At 45.2% G+C, this 22,834-nt stretch overlaps 1 protein-coding gene across 1 annotated transcript; it reads left to right on the top strand.

The window, feature by feature from the left end:
* Positions 1-2,337: 2,337 nt before the first annotated feature.
* Positions 2,338-22,648, top strand: SURF4 (surfeit 4). The gene is made up of 6 exons (XM_024212329.3): positions 2,338-2,633; positions 14,699-14,885; positions 16,497-16,573; positions 17,510-17,553; positions 18,338-18,524; positions 19,464-22,648. The coding sequence occupies exons 1-6, from the start codon at positions 2,586-2,588 to the stop codon at positions 19,728-19,730; spliced, it is 810 nt and encodes a 269-aa protein (XP_024068097.1). The 5' UTR covers positions 2,338-2,585; the 3' UTR covers positions 19,731-22,648.
* The last annotated feature ends 186 nt before the right edge of the window (positions 22,649-22,834 follow it).

Below are 22,834 nucleotides of genomic sequence, written 5' to 3'. Positions count from 1 at the left end.
TCACTCCATAACCAAAACAGATTATGACAATTTACTTTAGAGAACTCTTACTTTATTACATGTTCAGAGCATTATACGAGTTTCTGTGCTTGTGCTTGTTTGTTGTGTGTACTCGACTCATCCTGTTTGCTCTGGAGAATGTTTTCCTCTCCAAATCTTTGTTTTGTATGTTGTTTTCAATATGTGGTATTTAAAAACAACAACAACAACAACAAACTATTAATGCACCTACAGGATAGAGGAAAATATTTTGGTAAAGGGGAAAAAAGGTTTTGCAAGCCTCAAAAATATTTATAAATAACATGGGAGGGGAGAGATTGTTTAAATGATGGAAATTATCTTGAGAATGCCCTTTTAAACAACATTACCGTCAGGGTAGATGTCAAAACAATGAGATGAAAAGAATCACCTGGGGAAAGGACAAAAGCTACATGGCAATTGGAACACAGTGCCTGAAAGGTGCTGGATTTTTGCAGAAGGATGGCTTGTTACCGATGAAGCAAGCTATTGTTTAGGTCTCAAGGCTTCAAGAATCAATCTCTGTGCAACATTCTCCCACGCACAACTCAGCCTCCAACTTTCCCAATTGATATCCCAGTTGAATTTGTGGGACAGAAGAAGGCAGGTATGAGCAAAAGAGAATGTGTCCAGATCTGGTAGAAATCAGGTTTGGAATGAGTCGATAGGGAAGCAGTGGATGGAGGTTTCCTGTTAAATAGGAGGAAATCTGTGAAGCATGCTTGCCAGCGCTGAGATAAAGGGGCAGATGTACTGGTCACCCAGAAGGCCTAAACATCTCCACATGTGGCCCCCAGGTAACAAGAAGCAGCTTGTGTTCTGTCCTCCATAGTACCAGAGCATTCACAGTGAACATCAAACCATGCAGCAACCGGTCCGTGGTGTGTGGTGGCCCTCCAGTACTGGGCCCTTCTGTGGATGCAGATTTGGCAGCTGTTCTGACCAGCTCTTGCCTCAAAGCTAATTCTGCAATAACTCCTGCATCCCTTCCTTGGTCATTTCACTTCAGGACTCCTCTGTTTAGTTTTACTACATTGCACCCAGATACACTATTATAAATCTGTCTATATGTAAATACATTTTAAAATCAATGTCCTCCTCACCTTTGGGTTTCCTGGGTAAAGCTGGGCAGGGGAACAGATGTACAAGGGGTTTGGATCAGCACATGGTTGTACGTAGAAAAATACACTGGGGGAGGAGACAAGAGCGGACTGGTTTTGCTGTAGGAATGTTTTCCAGTTGCATATTGCAGTTCCCTGGCACTGATTTAGCAGTATTGCCAACCCCAAGTGTTCAAAATTCATGAGACAGGCCTCAAAAATTCATGAGCTTGGTTTACAATGAGTTGTAAAAAGAAAAATAATAAATTTGGGCAGCTTTCTCATTGCCTTGTGGTTTTTGAGCCTTTAGGGTGATCTTAAGTCACGTTTTCAAGATTTCATCTAATCATGAGGGACTAGAAACTTGTTTTTATTTGTTTGAAGTTAAAACTATGATTCTCACCTAATCACATGCCTCCAGAAGCTGGGGATTTAAGAAAAACACCAAATATTGTGAGGCATACAATAAAATCACAAGAGTTGGCAACACAGTGTTTCATAGTCTGCCATCCTACTTTGTAACTACCTCTATTTCAAGAAGAGATGGATCAAAACTAAAACCTTTTCCCAAAACAAACAAAACCTCCCCTCTCACTCCACCTTGAATACTGTAATTAGGCATTTTAGCACCCAGGGCAAGCAAGTATATTTGCGTCCCCTACCATTTTTGTTGTCATTTTTCCACCCTCACAGTTTTGCGCCCTGGTTGGTTGCCGCCCTGGTTATGGCCGTGCTGGGGGTTGAATAAAAGGAGGTTCATATGCCATGGAAGTGCTCAGAAACCATAGGCAGGGGTGTGCTGTGCTGTACAAGAAACGGTATAGACTAGAATAGAAATAAACCATAAAACAAAATGCAGACAGACGGGACAGAGGAGGATTTTGGCCATTGAAAATCCCCACCAGTTTTGCAGATCCACCCCCTCGGGCTTTGAACTTTGTGTGTTTCCTGGGTTCCCATAAAATGGGTCCTGGACCCAAACCGCCCCAGCTTTGGTTTGGCAAACAAGATTTCGCAAAACGGAACCCCAAATCCACCGAAGCGTTGCCCATCTCTGATTTCAGGGCAGTGATTGGCATGAAGGATCCTGCTCCCGCCTCCTCCTCCTCCCTTCCAGGGGCTGCTTTCACAGGGCTGCTGAGGTCCCTTTAAGAGTCAGACACATGCTAGCGATAGGGCAAACTTGTATCTCATGTCAGTTACATGCAATCGACTCCCTCCCTCCTTCCCTTGTCGGCGATCCTCCTGCTGCTAGCGCTGTTGCTTTAAGAGTTGGCCTACGTGGCAGATGCAGGAGACAGCAGCGGCTTCAGCAGCAGTAGAGAGGCACTTCCTGTGGACGAGCTTGCAGCAGTAGCAGCAGAAGAAGAGGAGGAGGAGGAGGTAGGGGTGTGAGAGCCCAGGCAGCAGGCAGACACCCAGCCTGGAGGAATCCCCCTCTGCAGCACCCACCCAGCAGCTGAGACCATGGGCCAGAATGACCTAATGAGCACGGCTGAGGACTTTGCAGACCAGGTGGGTGTGTATCCCTCCCTCTTATCCCTTCCCTAGGATGGAGGCCTCCTCCCCATGGAGAGGAGCATTAGGTTGTATCCCTCCCAGGGGCTGTGTGGGGGTCTCCCACTGAAATAAAGGGGGAATCGGTCTGTGGTATGTACCTCTTGGGGGCTCTGGGGTCTGGCCCCACTTTCCCCAACCCAGAATACATGGGAATCGGCTAATCTTGTGTATCCCTGAATGAGCCTGCCATGGGGTCCTGCCCCTCCCAGGATAAGGGGGGGGGAAACAGTCAGTGGTGTGTGCCTCCAACATCCTAGCATATTGGGGGTTGGGGAAACAGTCTGTGGTTTGTGCACTGGGGACACTATGGTGTTCGTCCCTGCCCCCTGGATAGAGAAGGGGATCACTCAGTGATGTGTACCCCTGAGGAGCTCTGGGGTCTGCCTCTCTCTGATTTGAGGACTTCATTAACTCAGCCAGAGTTTATGGGCCTATTGGGTGGCTGAGGGTCTGTGGCCTGCAACATGCAGGAGGTTGGACTAGATGATCATGATGGTCCCTTCTGGCCTTACAGTCTATGAGCCTTACCCCCCACCTCAAGAATAATGGGGGATCAGTCAGTGATGTACAGTATACCCTGGAAGGGACATGAGGCATTAGCCTCCTTTATTCTCAGGGTGTGACGGTTGGTGGTAATCCTGCTCCCCACCAACTAAAGAGGTTTTGTCATTTTTGTTACCCATGAAGGAATGGATCTTGCCCCCGCCCTGGAGCCCGCATCTTGTGCCTTCTTTGAATGAAACTGTCAGATCAGTGCTATAACCCTCCTCTCCTGGGAGCCTGGCTCCTTCCTATCTGTTAATAAGTGTAAAGAGTCCCGTAAAGGGGTGAGGAAGGCCAAGCCATTCTTCCTATCTCTCTCCAAGAAGTGTCCAGGTGGCATGTAGCAACAGGGAATAGGGGATATGCGAAAACAAACGTGCAGTGAAATGATAATGAAAAATCCTAATCCCAGACTGCACTTAGACCATGTCCAGAATCATTAAGTGGAACAGATGAAGAGGTCTCTGTCTATGCTTTAGGTTCAGAACAAAAGTCAACCCGGATTGTTAAACATTCCTGTATAAATGGTCCTTGTAGATATTGATGCCAATCCAGACAGGCCATCTTGTGCTGTTGTGTAATACAGATGTCTATGATAAATCAAAGCTTAGAATCTCTCATCTTGTTGTGAGTGAGCTGAATAATATGAATGAAGTATTCAGTCATTCTCTTTGTGACAGTGTCGTAAAGCAAGATCTCTGTTGGCTTGGTGACCAGTATATTTTAAAATTAGGTAGTAACATCTGGCTGCCTAGAGCTAAGATCTGAAAAATCTGACTTGATCTGGCTAGACTTTTAAAGCAGGATGAAGGTTGGATGATGCATATTACAGGATCTAAAATGGATATGCCACCCTTGAATCCCTGTAACTGACCAGCACTGGAAAAACCTGCCATTCGCTGTCTTTTCTAGACAGATGGCTTATTTAGGACCTGATTCTGCTGTCTTTATGTTGATTTCAGTGGGACTCAATGTGTGTGGTAGTACTCAGCCTGAATAAGCGTGTCAGAATCAGGCCCAGTTTGTATTGTGGGAGTACAAGATGAACAGTTGCTGTATTGTGTTCATATCCTTTGCTAAATTTTATGACTCTTGAGTCCTAGTTGTGTTTTTTTTGTTTTTTGTTTTTTTTTTAATACCTGTGTGTTTGTTCCCATGTGACTATTTCTGGGATCTTAAATATTTTGTAAGACCCCCTGAACGCCTTTTTGTCCGGCATGAAGCCCTGTCTGCCCCTTCCTGGAATAACGTTCATTGAAACAACCTTATTTCTTTTTGACCCCATTTTATTTAAAAGTGACTATTCTTAGCTACAGCCTATTCCTGATGTTTGTGGACACTCATCCATCAGATTGCAAAACCACGCTTAGGTTTCGCAAGTAATTCATTTGCTAACTCTAGGTCCAAATAATTGCCCCCTGCTTATTCTAACCACTACCTATGCTGCTAAAACACAAACCCATACGCATGTGGGAGTGAGTTTACAGAACAATAAACAATGGGTATATTTTTGCAGATTGGGCATTTTGTGTTAGGGACGTTCTTAGCTCATTTGAAACAGAACATTTGAACTGGGATTAGATTAAAGATTTTTCGGATGGCTGGGCGGGTACATCAGATTAATACCCTAGAATTTGGATGCGTCCTCATTGACTGCCTTATTCCTCCCCATTCCTTGTTATAATAGTTGTGATGAGCTAAAATGCTATTGCTTTCTCCCCATGGGAGCAGATGTAATGAGCAGCTCTATTGGTTATTAGGGAAGCTCGAACCTGTGACCTTTAGCACCCAAAGCACAGGTTTCTGCCCCTTGACCTAAAGGAGTAAGTCTGCTAACTAGCAGTAGTAATACGCTTTTAAGCCATATTGGACCAGCCTCTAGAGGAGAATATGGCACACTTAAGTGTGTTACAGAGCTGGCAAGGTGTTCTGAAGGGGAGATAGATTGGGGTTGGGATTGACCTTGGCTCTGGAAATGGTCTTTCTCTTACAACCAATGTTTGCCCACTTCATGGGTGTGCAATACAAGACACTGTTTTGTTTGGCATTTTCTTAACTGTGGGCTTTAAGTTGGGTGGGCTTTGCTGGTTGGCAGGAGTGGGTGGCTTAGGGGAGAACCAGCTTCCCTGATTTGATGGGATGGGGAATAATTATTATTAGTGCCTAGTACAAACAGAAGATGCAGTCCAAGGCTTAATTTGTCCCCAGACTTCACAGCAGACTTACTCAGCCCCAGCAAAAGTGATACTTGTATGCTTGTTAATATCACTTTTTCACAACAGACTTACTAGCCAGCAATAAATAAATTGCAATTACTTGGATGTGCATATGTATTTGTTTTTCAGAAAACTGTTTAGGGAAAAAGTGCGAGAGCAGCCACCAGCAAGACTTGGTGGCTGCACTCTGAGGCCACCAAATAATTTATCCTGAGAACCCCTGGCCTATAGTCCCCTTTTCTAAATACTGAGTCCTCCTGGGAGGAGGGGAGGTGTCATTATCCCCACTTCACAGATGGGGGTTGAAACACCGAGAGAAGTGATTCACCCCAGGCCAGAGTGTAGAGCAGGGGTCTCAAACTCAAATGACCATGAGGACTAGTACATTGGCCCGAGGGCCGCATTACTGACACCTTCCCCTCACCGCCCTCGGCCCTGCCCCTACTCCACCCCTTCCATGAGGCCCCGCCCCTGCCCCTGCTTCTTCCCACCCCTTCCCTGCCCCCATTCCAACCCCTTCCCCGAAATCCCCACCCCAACTCTGCCCCCTCCCTGCCCCCAGGGGTTGCAGGAGGGGTGTGGGATGTGGTGGGGACTCAGGGCAGGGAGTTGGGGTGTGGGGTGCAGGAGGGGTGAGGGGTACAGCAGCGGGTAAGGGTGTGGCAGGGGGCTCAGGGCTGGGGGTTGGGTTGCAAGAGGAGTGCGGGGTGCGGCAGGGGGTCAGGGTGCAGGAGGGGTGCGGCATGGGGCTCAGGGCAGTGGGTTGGGATGCAGGAGGGGTGCAGGGTGAGGCAGGGGGTTCGGGGAAGGGGGTCGGGGTACAGGGGGCTCAGGGCAGGGGGTTCGGCTGCAGGAGTGGTTCGGGGGGCAGGATCTGGCCCGGCGCGTACCGGGGGCAGGGCAGGCTCCCTGTCTGCCCTGCCCTGCTCCGGGAGGGGGCTGGGGCAGGGGGGGGGGGGGGCGGAAGGGCTGTGTGTTGCTGTTGCTTCAGGCACCGGCCCCAGCAGCTCCCATTGGCCGCGATTCCCCATTCCCGGCCAATGGGCGCTGCTGGGGGCGCTGCCTGAAGCAACAGCAACACACAGCCCCTCCGCCCCCCCTTCCCCACGTTCCAGCCTCTTCCCGGAGCGGCGTGGGGCAGGGCAGGCAGGGAGCCTTCCCTGCCTCCGGTGCACGTCCGGCCAGAGCTGCTCTAGGTAAACACTGGGGGAGGACGTGGGGGCTGGAGGGGCTCGTGGGCCGCAGAAAATAACCCCGCGGGCCACATGCGGCCCCCGGGCTGCGTGTTTGAGACCCCTGGTGTAGAGTTTGGTGCCAGGCCTGAAATGAGATCATCGCATTCCTTGCTCCCAGTCTTGTACTTGGGCCACTGGCTCATGCTTCTCTCCATAGAGAAACAGAGCGGCTCCACATCAGGGTTGCAGGGATGGGTCCTGTATCTTTATCAGAAACAAGACTGTAAACAGCATGTTGCAGTCCAAGTGTCTCTGTGCTGTTTACTTGGCAGCTGCCTTTACCACTTTGATCCTACCGTCAGTAATTCGGGAATAAACAGAGGAGCCTCTTTCCTGGTGAACTTTGGAGCATTCTTATTGTTCATAGTGTCCCCTCCGGCATTCTGGAGATGAGAGCCACAGGTGAAGCTTGGCGAAATGAGAGCTGCTTATGTAAAAAGAGCTACTGCTCGCAATGTGGTCTTGATAAAAAAATATAATGGGAGGTGGGGAGGTCACTTAAGCACCTAAGTGAAATACAAAGCTAGGTTTGCCCAAGGTAACATGAAGAGTCTATGTATGTATGTCCCAACCGACAATCGTAAGATATCTCACCCTTGTCTCTATAAGAAGTCTATGTCAGAACCAGGAATAGAATCCAGATCTTCTGGCTCCGAGTTCTGTGCATTAGTCTTAAAACCATAGTATATCTACAGTCTCCCTAGCTGCTGCTTTCATTATTGCTTCGTAAGTGCCATAAATGGGCATTGTGCTTTAGAGGTGTGTATGTATAGAGACATTCTTTCTCAAGACCTTACAACTTAGACCAAAGATGACAGGAGGAGATAACAAGGGATGTGGTTGGGAAGGATGATGATTTGATCACTTAAGGAGACAAGGTGGGTGAGATAGTATCTTTTAGCTGGCCAACTTCTGTTGCTGAAAGAGACAAGCTTTCAATAACAACACTGCAAATCACTTAAGGGAGTAAAGCAGGTGAGTCAAAGATTAGAGTTGGATTACAGAGCCTCCTTGAGGAAAGAGATTTGGAGAAGGGACTTGATCCAGGGAATGCTGGATCCTTGGGTGTGTTTATTCTGAAGCTAAGAAGAGTATTTAAATCTGTGTCCTCCACAGGACTTGGTTTACTGCCCTCATAACCTCATTAGAGGAGAAAATGGCAACACAAAGCCCTTCTGCGGTATGTGTTAATGACTTGGCTGGGAGTGAAGAACTAGTTGTCCTCTCAATAATGTTTAGTTTTTCCAGCTTTGTCTGTGCTTGTGTGAGATGCAGTCTTCAGTATGGTCCATGCAAGGCCCACAGAATAATAGGTTATTTGAATATTCAGTGTATAGAAAACCCTAAACTGCATATGTGCCATGAGTTTAACATCATCTCCTTCCCTCACTTGAATAGTTTAGTCTTAGCTTAAGTGTATTGTGTCTGTGAAGCTCAGGTAATTACATTGTGTGTACCTCTAATTCCCGTGTAGTTTCAGTTGGATAAGATACTAACTTCTGTCTTAATCTGTTACTATGAACTGTTAAACAGCTGCACCCCAGAGGTGGCTGCATTGCAACAGTGGTTGAAGTGATTCTAATTATAGCTATAGTTTGCATGGTGCTGTAGGGCGTTGAAATGAGGTATATAAATCATGACTACTAGAGATGGGCCCAAGCTGTAACATGTGGATCAGAACTTCCACAAAGTTTGATGTCTGGATCTGGCATTCTGGTTTGGTCCTATTGATTCAGTCCCATCACTAGAAATTGTCCGTTCTAGATAAATTCCACTGTACCTAGTTAAATCATGGAGAGTTCAGTACATAGGTACTCTGAATCCTAAAATCACTAGACACTTCTGATACATGTCCCGCACTATCATAGTTAACTAATGGTATAATCTCCTCCTAGACCGCTTCAATTAGTCTTACCCCTTTCTGTTGTGCATTCTATTTCTGAATTTGACTCATTTTCTCTACATTTGCTGTGAGCAGTGGCTTCAATGCTTACATGTGAGTTGCATAAACACAGCTGTATGCATGATGGATGTCAGAAGATGGTTTGCATTGAGATAAGGTTGCCTAGCATTGCTCCCGCCTTCAATCTATCTTACTTGTTTTCCGCTGATTGGATCGCAAGCACTCTTGTTTACCCGGCAACATACAATTCTCTTTCCTGTGTGTGCTGAGAGGGGAGGGAGCCTGAGTGAGGGAGCAATTTAAACTTTTTATCATGGGCTGTTTGGTTTTCAGGGAAGGTGACAATGAGACAAGTCCATGTGACTAATTACAACAAAAGATGGTAGGTTCCAAAGCTGATGCTGGGAAGTAGAGCTGCCCCTTAGCACTTGTGCTTATTTTGCAACCTTTCCACAGTCTTGTTCCTGCTGATCTTCAAGACGCAACCTCCCACTACATTCCCTCTCCTACTTTGCGTTCTCTGTAGAAGTTGCCGGGGCAGGCTTTTCTCCGCCTTTCCATTTTCCTGCTCCTGCTTTATCAAATCATTTTAACCTCTGCTCTTCCCCTCAGTTTACGCCTAAATTTAAAAACTCCCTCTTGTAGATTGTACAACTTCCTCCTTCATTGGCTTATTAGCTTGATTGATTTGTTGTTTAACAGTTGAAACTTCTCTATTGATCCCTACAATTGTATCTGTTCATCTAGATACTTTCCAGGCAGCCCCCATCAAGAAAAGGAAAGATTTAGGAAGCCTTTTTTTTAAACTGCCTCTCATTGCTCCTAACTCTACTCATACAACCACACCCTGAGCCACCTTAAATAATTCATCCCCCTGCCCGTCGCCTTTCAGATATGCGTGGACACTTTTTTTTCTGGGCCTGGTCTACACCTAAAAATTAGCTACATTGCTCAGGACTGTGAAAAATTTCATGCCCTGTGTGATTTAGTTAGGTTGTCCTAGCCCCCACTATAGATGCAGCTAGGTCGGTGGAAGGATTCTTCCATTGACCTAGCTACCGCTTCTCAGAGAGGAGGATTAACTGCATTGGGAGAAACCCCCTTCTGTCGATGCAGGAAGAGTCTATACTAGGGTGCTATGGTGGCACAGTAATGTAGACATACCCTTAGTTAAACATCTCTAACGCTCTTCACACAACGCACAGTCAACTTGTGGAACTCTTTGCCAGAGGATGTTGTGAAGGCCAAGACTATAACAGGGTTCAAAAAATAACTAGATAAATTCATGGAGGATAGGTCCATCAATGGCTATTAGACAGGATGGGCAGGGATGGTGTCCCTAGCCTCTGTTTGCCAGAAGCTGGGAATGGGTGATGGATCACTTCTGAAGCACCTGGCATTGTCCATTGTTGGAAGACAGGATACTGGGCCAGATGGATCTTTGGTTTGACCCATTATGGCCGTTCTTATGTTCTCTCCAGCTTCTGATGTAGCTGAAGAACAGGGAAAAGCTGCTGTCAAGGTAGAGAATCCTTTCTCCCTTGTAAAGGCCGAAGTATACAGAATGCCCAGGGAGAGGCATCCCTGCTCTGACAGAGGCCAGGTCGGTAACCCAGAATCACATGCTTCCACGTGGGGGAGCTGGATTGAGGTCTTTAAGTCAGCGTGCACACCCCCTCCCTTCCTCTGAACCCTAGGAAAAGCCAGCTGACTTGGCGTTCTCTGACAGGTTGGGTTTGCATACGCCTTGGGTGGCGAGGAAAGAGACGGCTGTTTGAGAGTCTGTTTCTGACCCCCTCCAGGAATTCACTTGGCATTGGCACAATCTGTTCAGACACTTGGGATGGAGAGTCTTGGTTTCTGTCTGGAACCTAGTTAGTCTGTCACCTGGGAGAGCTTGTCTGAACATCTCAGTGTGGTATATTCTAACAGGACTCCGAGCTGGAAGCAGGGCAGGTACCATTTGCTCACTAGAAACCCAATCTTGTTAGCAAGCTGTGGGTCAGTATAAACCCAGAACTACTCTAGTTCTGGGCCAAGGGGGGATATGGCACTTCGAATGCAAACATTTTTCACACCCCTGAGCGACACAGTTGTGCCGATATAGGTCTGTAGTGTAGACCAGACCTCAGTTAAGGATCTCTAATCAAAACTTGGAAGGTGGATCACAGCCTGCCTCTCCTGCCTCGTGCATTTGGGCCTTCCCTTCCAAATCAGCCACTGTTTTTAGCAGGTTTCTTACACATGTTGCATCCTCTGTATGCTCTCTACCTGTTTGATGGTACAAGCCAAATGTAGATCCCGTTCCCCTTCTAGGAAGAAGACAAGGTTGCACCCTATTTCTGACTTGCTAGTTGTGTATTCTTTTTGCTTGGGGATTTCCAGTGCAGTGCACTGATGCTAAAACAGGTGCTTTCAACCCTCCTGATGCCCAGGTGTTGAGCTATTACGCTTTCCTGTCCAACGTGGCTGATTAGGGTGTCGCTGGGCGCTTTGAAAGCTTCTCGATCATTAGATTGATGTTGGAAAGTGCTGCTTCCTCCTGATTAAAATTCATCAAATGTCTAGCATGTTGTACAAGCAACACCTCAGATTATTTCCAAGCTGAGGAGTAAGACTTGCTTTCTATACTTTCTATCCAGTACTTTTGGAGCATTTAGTTCTTTTTTTCCCTGTGTCTCTCACTCCTGCATTGTACATGGCACAGAATTCCAGCAGAATTTGCACAGCATTAATGTTCCCTGAATTAATGTTCCCAGAATTTTAGTTTTTCCTGAATGACCTGTGATCTCCCACTGTCAGACCTGCACATGGCAGCCAGAGCGTGGCCATGCGCAGGGCTGACAGCGGGAGCCCCAGCTGGATGCAGAATTTTAAAATATTTTGCAGAATTTTAAACTTTTTGGTGCAGAATTCCCCCAGGAGTGTCTGTTGTTTGTAATAGTTTCTGTCTGTGCTACAGAAAAGGACCCTTCTAAATCAATCTCTGTATTATCACAAGTGCCTTAGAAGCTTGATCTGTAATTCTTCTTTCCCTGTAATCTTATCCTCTTCCATGGAAGTCACATGGTTGGTTTGTTTGTTAGCAAAGTCCACATGATTGCCTAATTGTGGGAATAGGGTTTATTAACTTGTAGAGGCTGAGTCTGGGGCAACAGAACAGACATGTGGGCTCGGGCCCATTTTAAAAAATGGGAACAAAATTACAGCAGTTATAATTTAAAAAAATATAAACAATACACTTACCGGCACAGGATAACATCTAAAGTATGCCAAATTTTAGGCTTGAACTTTTGGATGAAAGGTATAACTTTGTTATGTACAATAACGATCAGTTTAAGAGGGTTTGTTTTTGTTTTGTTTTCTCCACTTGGGGTACGTGTAGGAGTTCCTTGGGTAACTCAAATACAGTTTGAAGCTCTCTTGATCTGCTATTTTGGACCATGCAAGTGAGCTATTTTCTTTATTATTATTATTATTATTATTATTATTATTATTATTATTTTGTTTTTAACTTCACATTGGTTAATTTTAGGTCACATCTCCCTTGTATTAATGTGTATTTAATTGTTCTGTTTGTATCTCACTAAATGACAAAGATCAAAAGAAAAGTATCTGTCCAGATTCACTCATCTAGCTGTTTGAAAAAATTGTATATTCAAAAATCCCAAAGTATAACATTCAATCTGTACTTGGTTGAGGTTTGTGTTCAAAGTATGTTTAACTGACTTGAATCTTGACCCTTTAGACTCTAGATGCAGGTGACCCAGGACTAGTGTAGTTTGCTCTTCTGATATTAACTATTTGGGATGTCTGTTGTGTTAACATTTCTGCTCTGTTTTCATTCATGCTGACCTTGAATTAGGCAGCAAGGAAGGTTTCTAATTTGCACAGAACTTGAAATATCCTTTATTAATTGGTTAATTATGGTGGTGGGAATAAGCTTTTAGAAGTGCCTTTAATCTCCTGCCACCCTGAAGCCAAACAACATTGTGAGAGCTGCAAAATTATACTAACTAAAAACAGAAAGTGAAACTGATTAGTCTAGTTTCATTGTCCAAACTGAGTACTGGAAAATGCAAGCAGTGAACGTCATAAACAATGAGAAGCTAGTTTAATTTTTTTGTCAACATACATTTTTACCGGTTAGTTTGCTGACTCGATTAGCTAAATTCTCTACTAGTATAAACTGGTGCACCTCCACTGAAATTAACTGAGTTGCACCAACAGAACATGGTCAGTGCTGGGTGTGACTTTTTACTTTTTTTTAAGTTCGGGTTCCCTAATGGTGCAAGAAACACTGGTGCAAGGGGACCAACACAAGACATATACACTGTTTTCATTGTGTATTTCCTTTTTGTGACATTCCTGATACCTTTTGAAGAACACCTCTATACAGGTGGGTTGGTTGGTTTGGTATTGGGGGTGTCTTTTTTTCCCCCCCCAGTGAACATAGTTTAGATTCTAACACTGAGTAAAATTACTTGAATCAAATAGTCCCATAAATCATTTTTAATACATACTGTGTGTGAGTTGGGGGGGGGGGGGTTATAACACATAGTCCCCCTACTGCTAAACCAGGAGTCTCTGCAAAACCTGGCATTTCTACATCAGGAGTCAGGCATGTGCATGCATCTGGTTGTGACACTGCTCAGCACGAACTGCCCATAAAATCTGGAGATAGGCACCTTCTGCTTCTCTTCTGCTGTTTAATTTAGAATTGACCATCTCTATCTCACATACAATACCTGACAGATGTCACTTGAATTACTTGGCTGTTCTGCACCTGGTGTTGATGCCCTAAATATGTTTCTTAAATAAACAGTCACCTCACTTTCAGCCAATAGGCATTTTCTATTACTAAACATCTCCTGGTACTATTACATTGCCTATAAACATCACTACTTTCTATACAAGTGGAACGTGCTATTTGCAGGTTTCTAGGGCTGTTTGTTAGGAAATAACTTTTATTAATACCTTTCTGTACCAAAGGGATGGTGGGGGTCAGTGGAGGAATAACACCAGACGCTTTTTAATATTAACCTGGGATCAATGCAATGGTTCTAAATTTTCAGTAATGGAGTGCAAGAATCCAACACCCACGTGGATGCCAGCTTGCTCAAGAGGTACATATAATCATGGCAACTGCCTGCACAAACAGAGCTGCTGATTAGTCATGTGTTCTAGGTCTCTGCACATGGCTCCCTTTGCACACCAAAATTGTGGCCCTTTAGGCTGAGATCTGTGTCAGAGCATTAAATCTCCAACCAGTTATTAATCCCCATCAGGATATGCCTTGGTGCTCTATTACAGTTACTTAAATACTAATGAAGACTTAAATGATACACCAGCTGAGAACTGGAGAGTGAAGAGGCGATGAGATTTTTTTTAAAATATGCAAATATCTTGCACATGTATAATTTGTACAAGAAGCTAGACTCCCTGGGGTGTATGTTTTGGTTCTTCTCAGCAGTAGTTGCTCCTATATAATCTATAATTCTCACAATGGCAGAGTGACCTAAGGGTAAATTTTTCAGTATTCTCTTCACATGATTAGACACAACTTTCCTTCCCAAGAAGAGAAGCGGTGTGCTCAGTTCCTCGTGCCTCTTGGTGATATTATTTTTAAAAAAAATACTAGGTTGCATTGAACAGTAGCTATATATAACTGCCTAATTCATCTTCCTGAGTAGTGTTTGTTTGTTTTTTATGTGGGATGTGATTCTTAATGGGACTAGGGGCTGAACTCTGTCTCTGTATGTGTTTATCCTTGAAATCAACTAATATCATGGTCAGTTTTTCATCTACAGTCAAATCCTTTTACTATTGTATAGGAGAGTCTTAGGCCTGATGGCACAATGTATTGATACTTGTGGAGGAAAGAAGTCAATGGAAATTTTGCCAATGAGAACAGGGGAAACGTAAACGCATAGGTGTTTTAAACCAGAGTGCTATCGAGAGGGGTTGGCTTTATCTAATTCCCCAGCACATCTGCGTTCAGCAGGATCTTGTGGTGGAGGTGGGTGTATGCACATGCACGTGGCGGTGCTATGCCCGCAGTCTGCAGAGGGGCATGGCTCTTGGTTTCCTTGGACATTACTCCTGCACTGTCTGCCCATGTAGTTCCTGAGAGTGACGAAGCAGTACCTTCCCCACGTGGCTCGTCTGTGCCTGATCAGCACCTTCCTGGAGGATGGCATCCGCATGTGGTTCCAGTGGAGCGAGCAGAGGGATTACATTGATGCCACGTGGAACTGTGGCTATTTCCTGGCCTCCATCTTTGTGTTCCTAAATCTCTTTGGACAGCTGAGTAAGTGGCTCTTAATCGTCTATTAGGGCAGATGCCAAATCACGCTAGTGTTTCTGGCTCATGGGAAGCCTAGTTTATTTATTTATTCTTTACCCATCAAGCGCTTTATATTTTGATGATGCTTCATAGGTTGAATAAAGACTTTTCATTGATCTCCTCACATGTTTTGCTCCTTGACTTTGAGTCCACATGGTACCTCTTGGTCAATGAAAACTCTGAGGAGTCCCTTAGTTGATAGTATTATTAGCTATTTAATTCTGTATGTGTACCCAGATCTTAATAGGTGCATTCTGTAAGTAAAATACTTCCTGTTGTTTGTTTCTTTTTGTTTTTTAAAGAGGAGGAATTGCTCCAATATATCAAGATGATTACAGTGCCATGTGTTTCTTGCCTCAGCCCAATATTGGATCTTACAGAGGTTAATGTCAACTGGAAAAATATTTTGTCTTGTTTTATGCAGGAAGCATTTCAATCCTGTCCTCTTCACAAAAGCAATAGCATTGTGTTAGTTCATGAGGACTAGGAAGTGAAACAGACTAGACACTTTAAGTCTAGATCCTATGTCCATGCTGAGTGAACAGTATCATTGGTGGAAAAGGAACTAAATTCTCCCTGTTTATATTGCATGGCTCCCTTTTTAAAATTGTCTCGCACACACACTCCAATTGCCTAGTCTTTCAAAGTCCTGTGTCCAGGTTTTGCTTTTGTATTTTGTCCAGGCAAAAATTTAATTTTGCTAAATCTTTTCCCCTGGAGATAGCTTGCTTAATAGACTTCTTTTAGTCAACAGTTCTCAGTGTGGAAATCCGCCTGCAGGGAAATGTGATCAGTTTTCTTTTGAATGCAAGATTTAAAGGAAAGCTTCGGTTTGTTTAATATTCTGTATTCTTGAAAGAACTATGGTATCATTCTCCCACCACTTCACGAAAGGCAACATCCAAACCATACTTGGCTATTTTTTTGTTTAACTTCTTGTGACTTTTGTTTAACTTCTTAAGCGTACGTCTACACTGCAGTAGAGCCCAGGTCAATTGACTTGGGTTCAGGCTGCAGGGCTAAAAATAGCAGTGTAGACATTCAGGCTTGGGCTGGAGCCCAGGGTCTGAGACCCACCCAGGCACCTTGCAGGGTTTGAAAGGGTGGGCACCAGCCTGAGCCCAAATGGCCACACTGCAATTTTATAACCCTGCAGTCTGAGCTCCACAAGCTGGAGTTAGCTGACCTGGGCCATGCTGCGGCCATGCTGCAGGTCTTTTATTGCAGAGTAGATGTACTGTTGCATGGCAGCTGCCAACTAGTACGACGTGCCAGGGACTAAACCAAGCATATGTTTGATCCTTTGCTCCATCACCTGGTGGAATAATGGAGAGATGTTCTTCGGGAGCCATAAGACAATGTCGGCTATAGAGAAGCTCCTTGGAGAATGCAGATTTTAAAGCGGACTTTCCCCCCAAAGCAACAGTGTTCTGACACCGATATCTCCTAGCAGAGGCTCTCTGTGACTTGGCTACCTGAAATCCTTAACCTTCTGAAATTCAAAACACAACCAAAGCCAGCTGTTTCCTGTGTGAGCTGGAGATGTGGTAACGCTGTTTGATTTCCCTTCCTCAGGCGGCTGTATCCTGGTGCTGAGTAGGAACTTTGTGCAGTATGCCTGCTTCGGCTTGTTCGGAATTATAGCATTACAGGTAGGAAGCCTCAAGTCTTCCAAAGTACCGTCCCTATCTTTCCGGCCCTCCCCACCAACCCCAATGGGACTGATCGGCCTACGCTAAAAGCAGCAGGAAGGACTGCCCTGCGCATTGAGCCCATTGCCCTCCTTCAGTTGGCCATGATCTCTTGTGGCAACGTGGTTACCGCTGTTCTTCCTCTGACATGCACAGCGGCGAGGTATTCTCCTTGGATGCTGATAGGATCAGCCGGCTGTAAGTGACTGGAAAAACAAGTATCAAACCAATCCTGTCCCATATAGTAGGAGGAGGACCTCTTTGCAACTCACATGAGCTTCAGCAGCCTACTGCATAAGAGACCTATAACTGCTTTGGTCTTGAACCCCTCCCCCCGCCCCAGTACTTGCTACAAGAATATCCCAACGTGGAAGGATCCCCATTTTTTGTTTTAAAAACAAGAAAAAAAACTTATTTTGGACAGGAAGGGTTTTTGTTAACATTTTGTCTAAAGCAGGATAGTAGGAGTTATAACTTCTGGGTTCTAGTCCCAAATTTGCCACTGACTAGTTGTGTGATCTTGGACATTTAATTTAACCTTCCTGCCTCTCTGTTTTTCCCCATCTGTATAATGGGATGAATACTTGACTGCCACAGGGGATTGCTGAGGGTTAATTAACTATCTGCAAAAAGCCCTGAGAGTCACAGATCTGCCCTGCTATAAAAAGCACCCAGGCTAATGAGTGATCCTGACCGTCTGCATCCAAAATGGATTCTAATAAAAGCTTCTTATTGTCATCATGCCAAACTACTTGCTAAACTAAGTAACTTTTTAAGATGTTATTGATTCTTACGTCCTGCATTTAATCACTGACTTTGAACACTTTAAAAGCTCTCCCTTCTCAAGGAGCTGGAAATAGCTTAAATATTTCCGTATTTCTTTTTTTCCCCTCCCAGACCATTGCTTACAGCATTCTGTGGGATCTGAAGTTCTTGATGAGGTAGGTCCTAGTTTATTTTACCTCTCTGTACTGTCCTCACAAATTTGCTTCTGTGAATGTCACCCAGGGATGGGAATGAAGAGATCTTTATAAAGGTCACATTTAAGGCCATGTCTACACGACAAACATTGATCAACCCAAATTACGTCGGCCCAAAGCTGCTGCAATCAACGTATCGCCTGTGCAGATGCATACTTGGCTCCTTGCGTCAGCACTGCACATACTGGCCAGGAATGCTTGTGTTGCTGTGCAATGCACCATGGGTAGATAGCCTAGCGTGCAACGTGCCACCATCCAGTGCACTGTCTTTTGGGGAAGTTTTTGGCAATGCATGACGGGGCAGAAATGAGTCGTGCAGGGGTGATTGGGAGCAAGGAGTCAACTTCCTAGAGTGCAACCGGCTCCATCCCATGTTATTTGCACCTTTTTAAAAAAAATCCCACAAATGCATGCCGTCTTCCTTGCTGTCTGCCATCCTTGATAGAAGCTTGGAGCCTGCACAGCTCTGCACTATGGTCATAAGTGTTGTTGCAAGCACTGGATGCATGATCCTCTTGTATCTGCAGAGCCATAAGAACTACTGAATCAGTGGGGAACATGATGATTTCTTGGAGGGCAGAGTGCTGTGGGACATAGTGAGAACCAATTCAAGGTTGTTGGTGGCATTCTCACTCATTCAGGTAGAATGATCTTCGTGACACATCCAAGACGCTCTATGATGTGGCTTTTATTTTTCTTGCACTGACCTGTAGATTTTTCTTCTCCATCTCTTCTCTCTCCCCAGGAACCTTGCCCTTGGGGGAGGCTTGCTGCTGCTTTTGGCTGAGTCACGGTCAGAGGGGAAAAGCATGTTTGCCGGTGTCCCCACCATGCGGGAAAGCTCCCCCAAACAGTACATGCAGCTGGGTGGACGTGTGCTACTGGTCCTCATGTTCATGACGCTGCTACATTTTGATGTTAGCTTCTTTTCTGTAAGTATCTGGCACAGAACTGGGAGTCACGGCATTGGGCTTCACTGCTCTGCTACAGCCTGGGTGGGGTCCCAATCCAGCAATTATTCTCATGCGAGTCCTCATCGATGTCACTGGGTCTCCTTATATAAGACTGCCAGATTTGGGCCCTGTCAACTAGAGATACTGTGTTCTGACCTCCTGGACATGTTATGAGTTAAAGGTAACAGGAAAAGGCCCTTTAGTTACTGAAGGAACTTAGAGATGTCAAATAATCTAGTGATAACCTGCATCACAGCCAGGATGGGCAGGGGTGGTGTCCCTACCCTCTGTTTGCCAGAAGCTGGGAATGGATCACTTGATGGTTACCTGTTTTGTTCATTCCCTCTGGGGCACCTGACATTGGCCACTGTCAGAAGACAGGACACTGGGCTAGATGGACCTTTGGTCTGACCCAGTATGGCCGTTCTTATGTTCTTACAGCAGCCTGTTGCATTGCCTTTACCTGAACAACGCTGCAGTGATTACACCTCCTACATGCATATTTCTCTAAGGCCACGTCTACACTTACGGCAGCATGCACAGTACAGGCACTACATGTGTAGCTACACACCACAGTGAAAGGCTCTGGTGGTGGGGAAAGACTCCTACAGCTCCCCGCTGCCAGATGCTTTCACTGTGGCGAGGAAAGGCTCTGGCAGGGGGAGGCAGCAGGACATGACACTGCTAAAATTAGCAGTGCAGACGTGGGTGGCCTGGCTTGGGTGTGCAGAGGGCTATGCAGGGTCTATATCCTGGGGTGTGTAGGACACTCTACCCACCCTAAGCTATGGCTTTCTGTCTACACTGCTATTTATACCTGTGCCAGCTGGGCATGCAGTGTCTGTGCTCTCTATGCTACCATAACAGAGCTGTGTATAACCCTGACTCTCCTCTTTCCTCTCCCTTCTGCTACTGCAGATTCTCCAGAACATCGTGGGCACAGCCCTGATTATCTTAGTGGCGATTGGCTTTAAGACCAAGCTGGCTGCCTTGACTCTGGTCATCTGGCTGTTTGCCATCAACATCTACTTTAACGCCTTCTGGACCATCCCAGCCTACAAGCCCATGCATGACTTCCTCAAGTACGACTTCTTCCAGACCATGTCTGTCATTGGAGGGCTTCTCCTGGTGGTGGCGCTGGGTCCTGGTGGCGTCTCCATGGACGAGAAGAAAAAAGAGTGGTAACGGGAGCAGCATAGCTTCTCAGGACACAACAGCTTAGGTCCAGGACTGATTCTCTATGGAGTCAACAAAAACTGCCAGCATTTTACGTATACCTGCCCCTCCCGTACCTTCCCCTGTTAAAGGCACAGATGTCTTGAGAATTTAATTTACAGTGGCACCAGTAATCTGATAATAGATGATAAATCCTCCTTCTTCAAGGAACATTGCCTAGGTTTATTTTTTTGTTTTGTTTTTAACTTCCTAGAATTGGAACTAACCCAAGGAATCCACATTTCATTGAGTACCTTCAGTAATGGCTTTTAAATTTAAAGTACTGTGAGCAGATACACAGCAGTATCATTCAGTGGGCTGTTTGGTTATTTTTTCTGTTTCCTTTTTAACTCTAACAAGTGAATTCCCCACTCCCCTCAGAGAACTAAAAATCCTCTGTGTATGTAAAACCCAGCTGCTGGTTAGAGCATTGTTTGTACAATTGGAGAGTTACGCTAAGCGAAGACATTGGTTTTAAAAAATTACAGTATTATGTACCCAGGTCTGAGCAAGGGGAAGGTCCTTTCCACACCCAAAGAGACAGAGGGAGGGAGAAAGAATGTCAGAAGCAGCTGCATCCTTCTCTAGATGAGGAAAAAGAGAGTTTTATTTTCTGTAATGAAAATGGAATGTCTCATTTCTGTTCCTGAGCGGAACCAGGGGGTGGTGGTGGTATATTGCTGGAAAGATTTCCATACGATGTTGGGGGTAGGTTAGTGGGAAGGGTCTCAAGACAGACTTCATTTTAAAATGTACTGTGCCAAAAATCAACCCTCCTTTTCAGCATTTTCCATCCACCAACAAAGGGGAGCAAGCCAGACAGTGATTCCCAGAGACAGCTCCTTTCAGCAACCAACCAGGATTTATCTAAATGTGGCTCCAGGTTCTTTCAATTTGAGCAGTAACTGGTGGAACCAATATTTGTGGAGCTGTGAAAGACCCTGTTCCTGGCACTGAAAGGCAGAAGCTCAAATGCTGAGCATTTCATAATGCATGCAGGGTTCACATCACCTCACCAGTGGGTTCAGAGCAGTGTCTGATCTTCCAGCCTAGAGCGCCCTTTGCTTTCTTGATCCATTTCTGCCAGTCTCTCTTGTAGATGCAAAAATTCCTCCCCCCCCCCTCCCACTGAGCAACAGCAGGTACAGAACTCAAGGGAAAGCACCTGCTCTGGCATCCCTGCTCTATCCCTGGGGTAGAGAATGCTTTCCTGAACAGGCGCCACTGTTCCTGTATTAGACAGCATGCAAAAATCAGCTGTGTGATGCTTTACTGCACTGATTCTCAGTCCTGCATTTCAAATGGCATCTGCCTCATTTTTGACAGTCGTAGCTAAGACTTCTAGGGAGTGGAATATACTTGGCAGCGTCTTAACAGCTGGGGGAGGTAACTTATGCGTTCTAACCCTCTGCTGAGCATTTCACTCAGAGGAAATGATTCTTTAGTTTAAGTGGGTTGAAGGGAAACAGGTCCTGACTTTGCCCCATCAGTGTAACCTCTTCTTTCACCTCACATCCATCCCTGCCGGGAAGGGGCATTTCACCCTCTCCTAGTGGACTAAATTGATGTTTTGTTTTGTGTTTTTGTTGGTCTTACTGACTTGGATTCTGTGAGACACTCGCCTTGTGACCTTAACTAGCAGCTCGGCAGGCTAACCGCCCTGGTTTCCTGCATCAGTGGCTCCTTTCAGCGTAGCTGCTTACGTCTCCACTTCGAAGAGCAGCCCAGCTCAGCATCTCCAGCAGGCAGCCAGCTCCTGGGCTTTCTTCCCCAAGGAACGCTGCTAAGCCCGTTGACCTGGACCGTGCAACTTAACAGTCTTGCCTTTACCTTGGAAAACAGGATTCTCAGAAGCTGGTGAGAAATAGAAATGCCTCCAAGAATGTTCAGCCATTTACATCAATGTAAGGGAGGATGGCCTCTGCAGTGACAGAGAGCACTAGGACTGGGGAGATTTCTTAAATTCATTTAATAGTTACCCTTGTGGCTTTTTTTATTTTCCCCCAGAGCAGGCTTTGCAGGAGGTGGGTTTTTTTTTTTTTGCGCCTCAACTGCTCTTGTAGTGCCTGTGTCTTCACTGTGCAGGAAACTAAACCTTTCAGCTTCCTCCTGACGTTCAATACATAAAGGATATGACTGACTTTCACACTGCAGTTGCTACGGGCAACTGTTTAGAATACACGCACGCCCCTTAGCTGCAGCAATATTCTCTTCCAAACATTCTAGCTCCTGTGGACAATTCAAGTATTTATAAGTTAATAGGTAGAAACAGGTCTTGTAACTACCCCTTAATTAGCTTCCTTATGGCTGATCCCCTCATTCTGCCCAGCTAAGGAGCTTGATCACTTTGGAAGAAGAATTGTTCAATATTTCAGAAACTAACTGATACATGAAATTCCTCTCTCCTGGACAGGCTGCCTGCAGCCCCATAGGAAGTTCAGGCATCACAAAATCGATGTTCCCCTTTAGGAAAGGTAAATGTCACTAGCCTTTGGAGCAGGGATCTTGCAAGTACAGTACAACATCAGCATTAAGGAGAGGGTTTGTTTTTAAATACACTGCTCTCTTCCCGCCAGCATGCTACTTTTTAGCCAATGTGTCCTTTGCAAGAGGGCTAGCTGCATCTCACGTGCACTGCTGTACTGCATATCTTCCAGAACTGATGCAGTGACGTCTCTAACGGTTGGAATGCTCTCTTGAAGGCAGGATGTAATCTACCAATTGGCTTTGCAAAGTGTTCTGAATTCACTTTTTTTTTGCTTTATGTGGAAAGAGAAATAGGTATAAATTCTCATTTTATGCTGTATTTTGTATCTTAGTTGTGTTTGAAAATGTTTTGATTTTTGGAAACCATCAAAATAAAACTATGGCATCTTTGTTGTATCCAGCTTGCGTGCACGGTTGGTGACCCTTTGGGGATAGTGTTCCCTGGCTAAAGCTTGGTATTAATATTAATATCCTCTGTGTAGCAGATTCCTGCATGGCAGGAAGGGGAATAAAAATGCCAACCCTTTCAGCAAAAAATAAAGTGCCACAGAATAATTTTATATTAGTATAAGGCACCCAATCAGTGG

Source organism: Terrapene carolina, unplaced genomic scaffold (genome assembly GCF_002925995.2).
Source record: "Terrapene carolina triunguis isolate 2854851 unplaced genomic scaffold, T_m_triunguis-2.0 Scaffold238, whole genome shotgun sequence".
Classification (NCBI taxonomy): Eukaryota; Metazoa; Chordata; order Testudines; family Emydidae; genus Terrapene; species Terrapene triunguis.
This window is presented reverse-complemented; position numbering and strand designations above follow the sequence as displayed.

Excerpts from the sequence above, each read along its gene's own strand:
- SURF4 (XM_024212329.3), top strand. The coding sequence starts at position 2,586 with ATGGGCCAGAATGACCTAATGAGCACGGCTGAGGACTTTGCAGACCAG. Across the intron at positions 14,886-16,496 it reads AAATCTCTTTGGACAGCTGA|GCGGCTGTATCCTGGTGCTG; the intron begins GTAAGTGGCTCT and ends TCCCTTCCTCAG. Across the intron at positions 16,574-17,509 it reads TCGGAATTATAGCATTACAG|ACCATTGCTTACAGCATTCT; the intron begins GTAGGAAGCCTC and ends TTCCCCTCCCAG.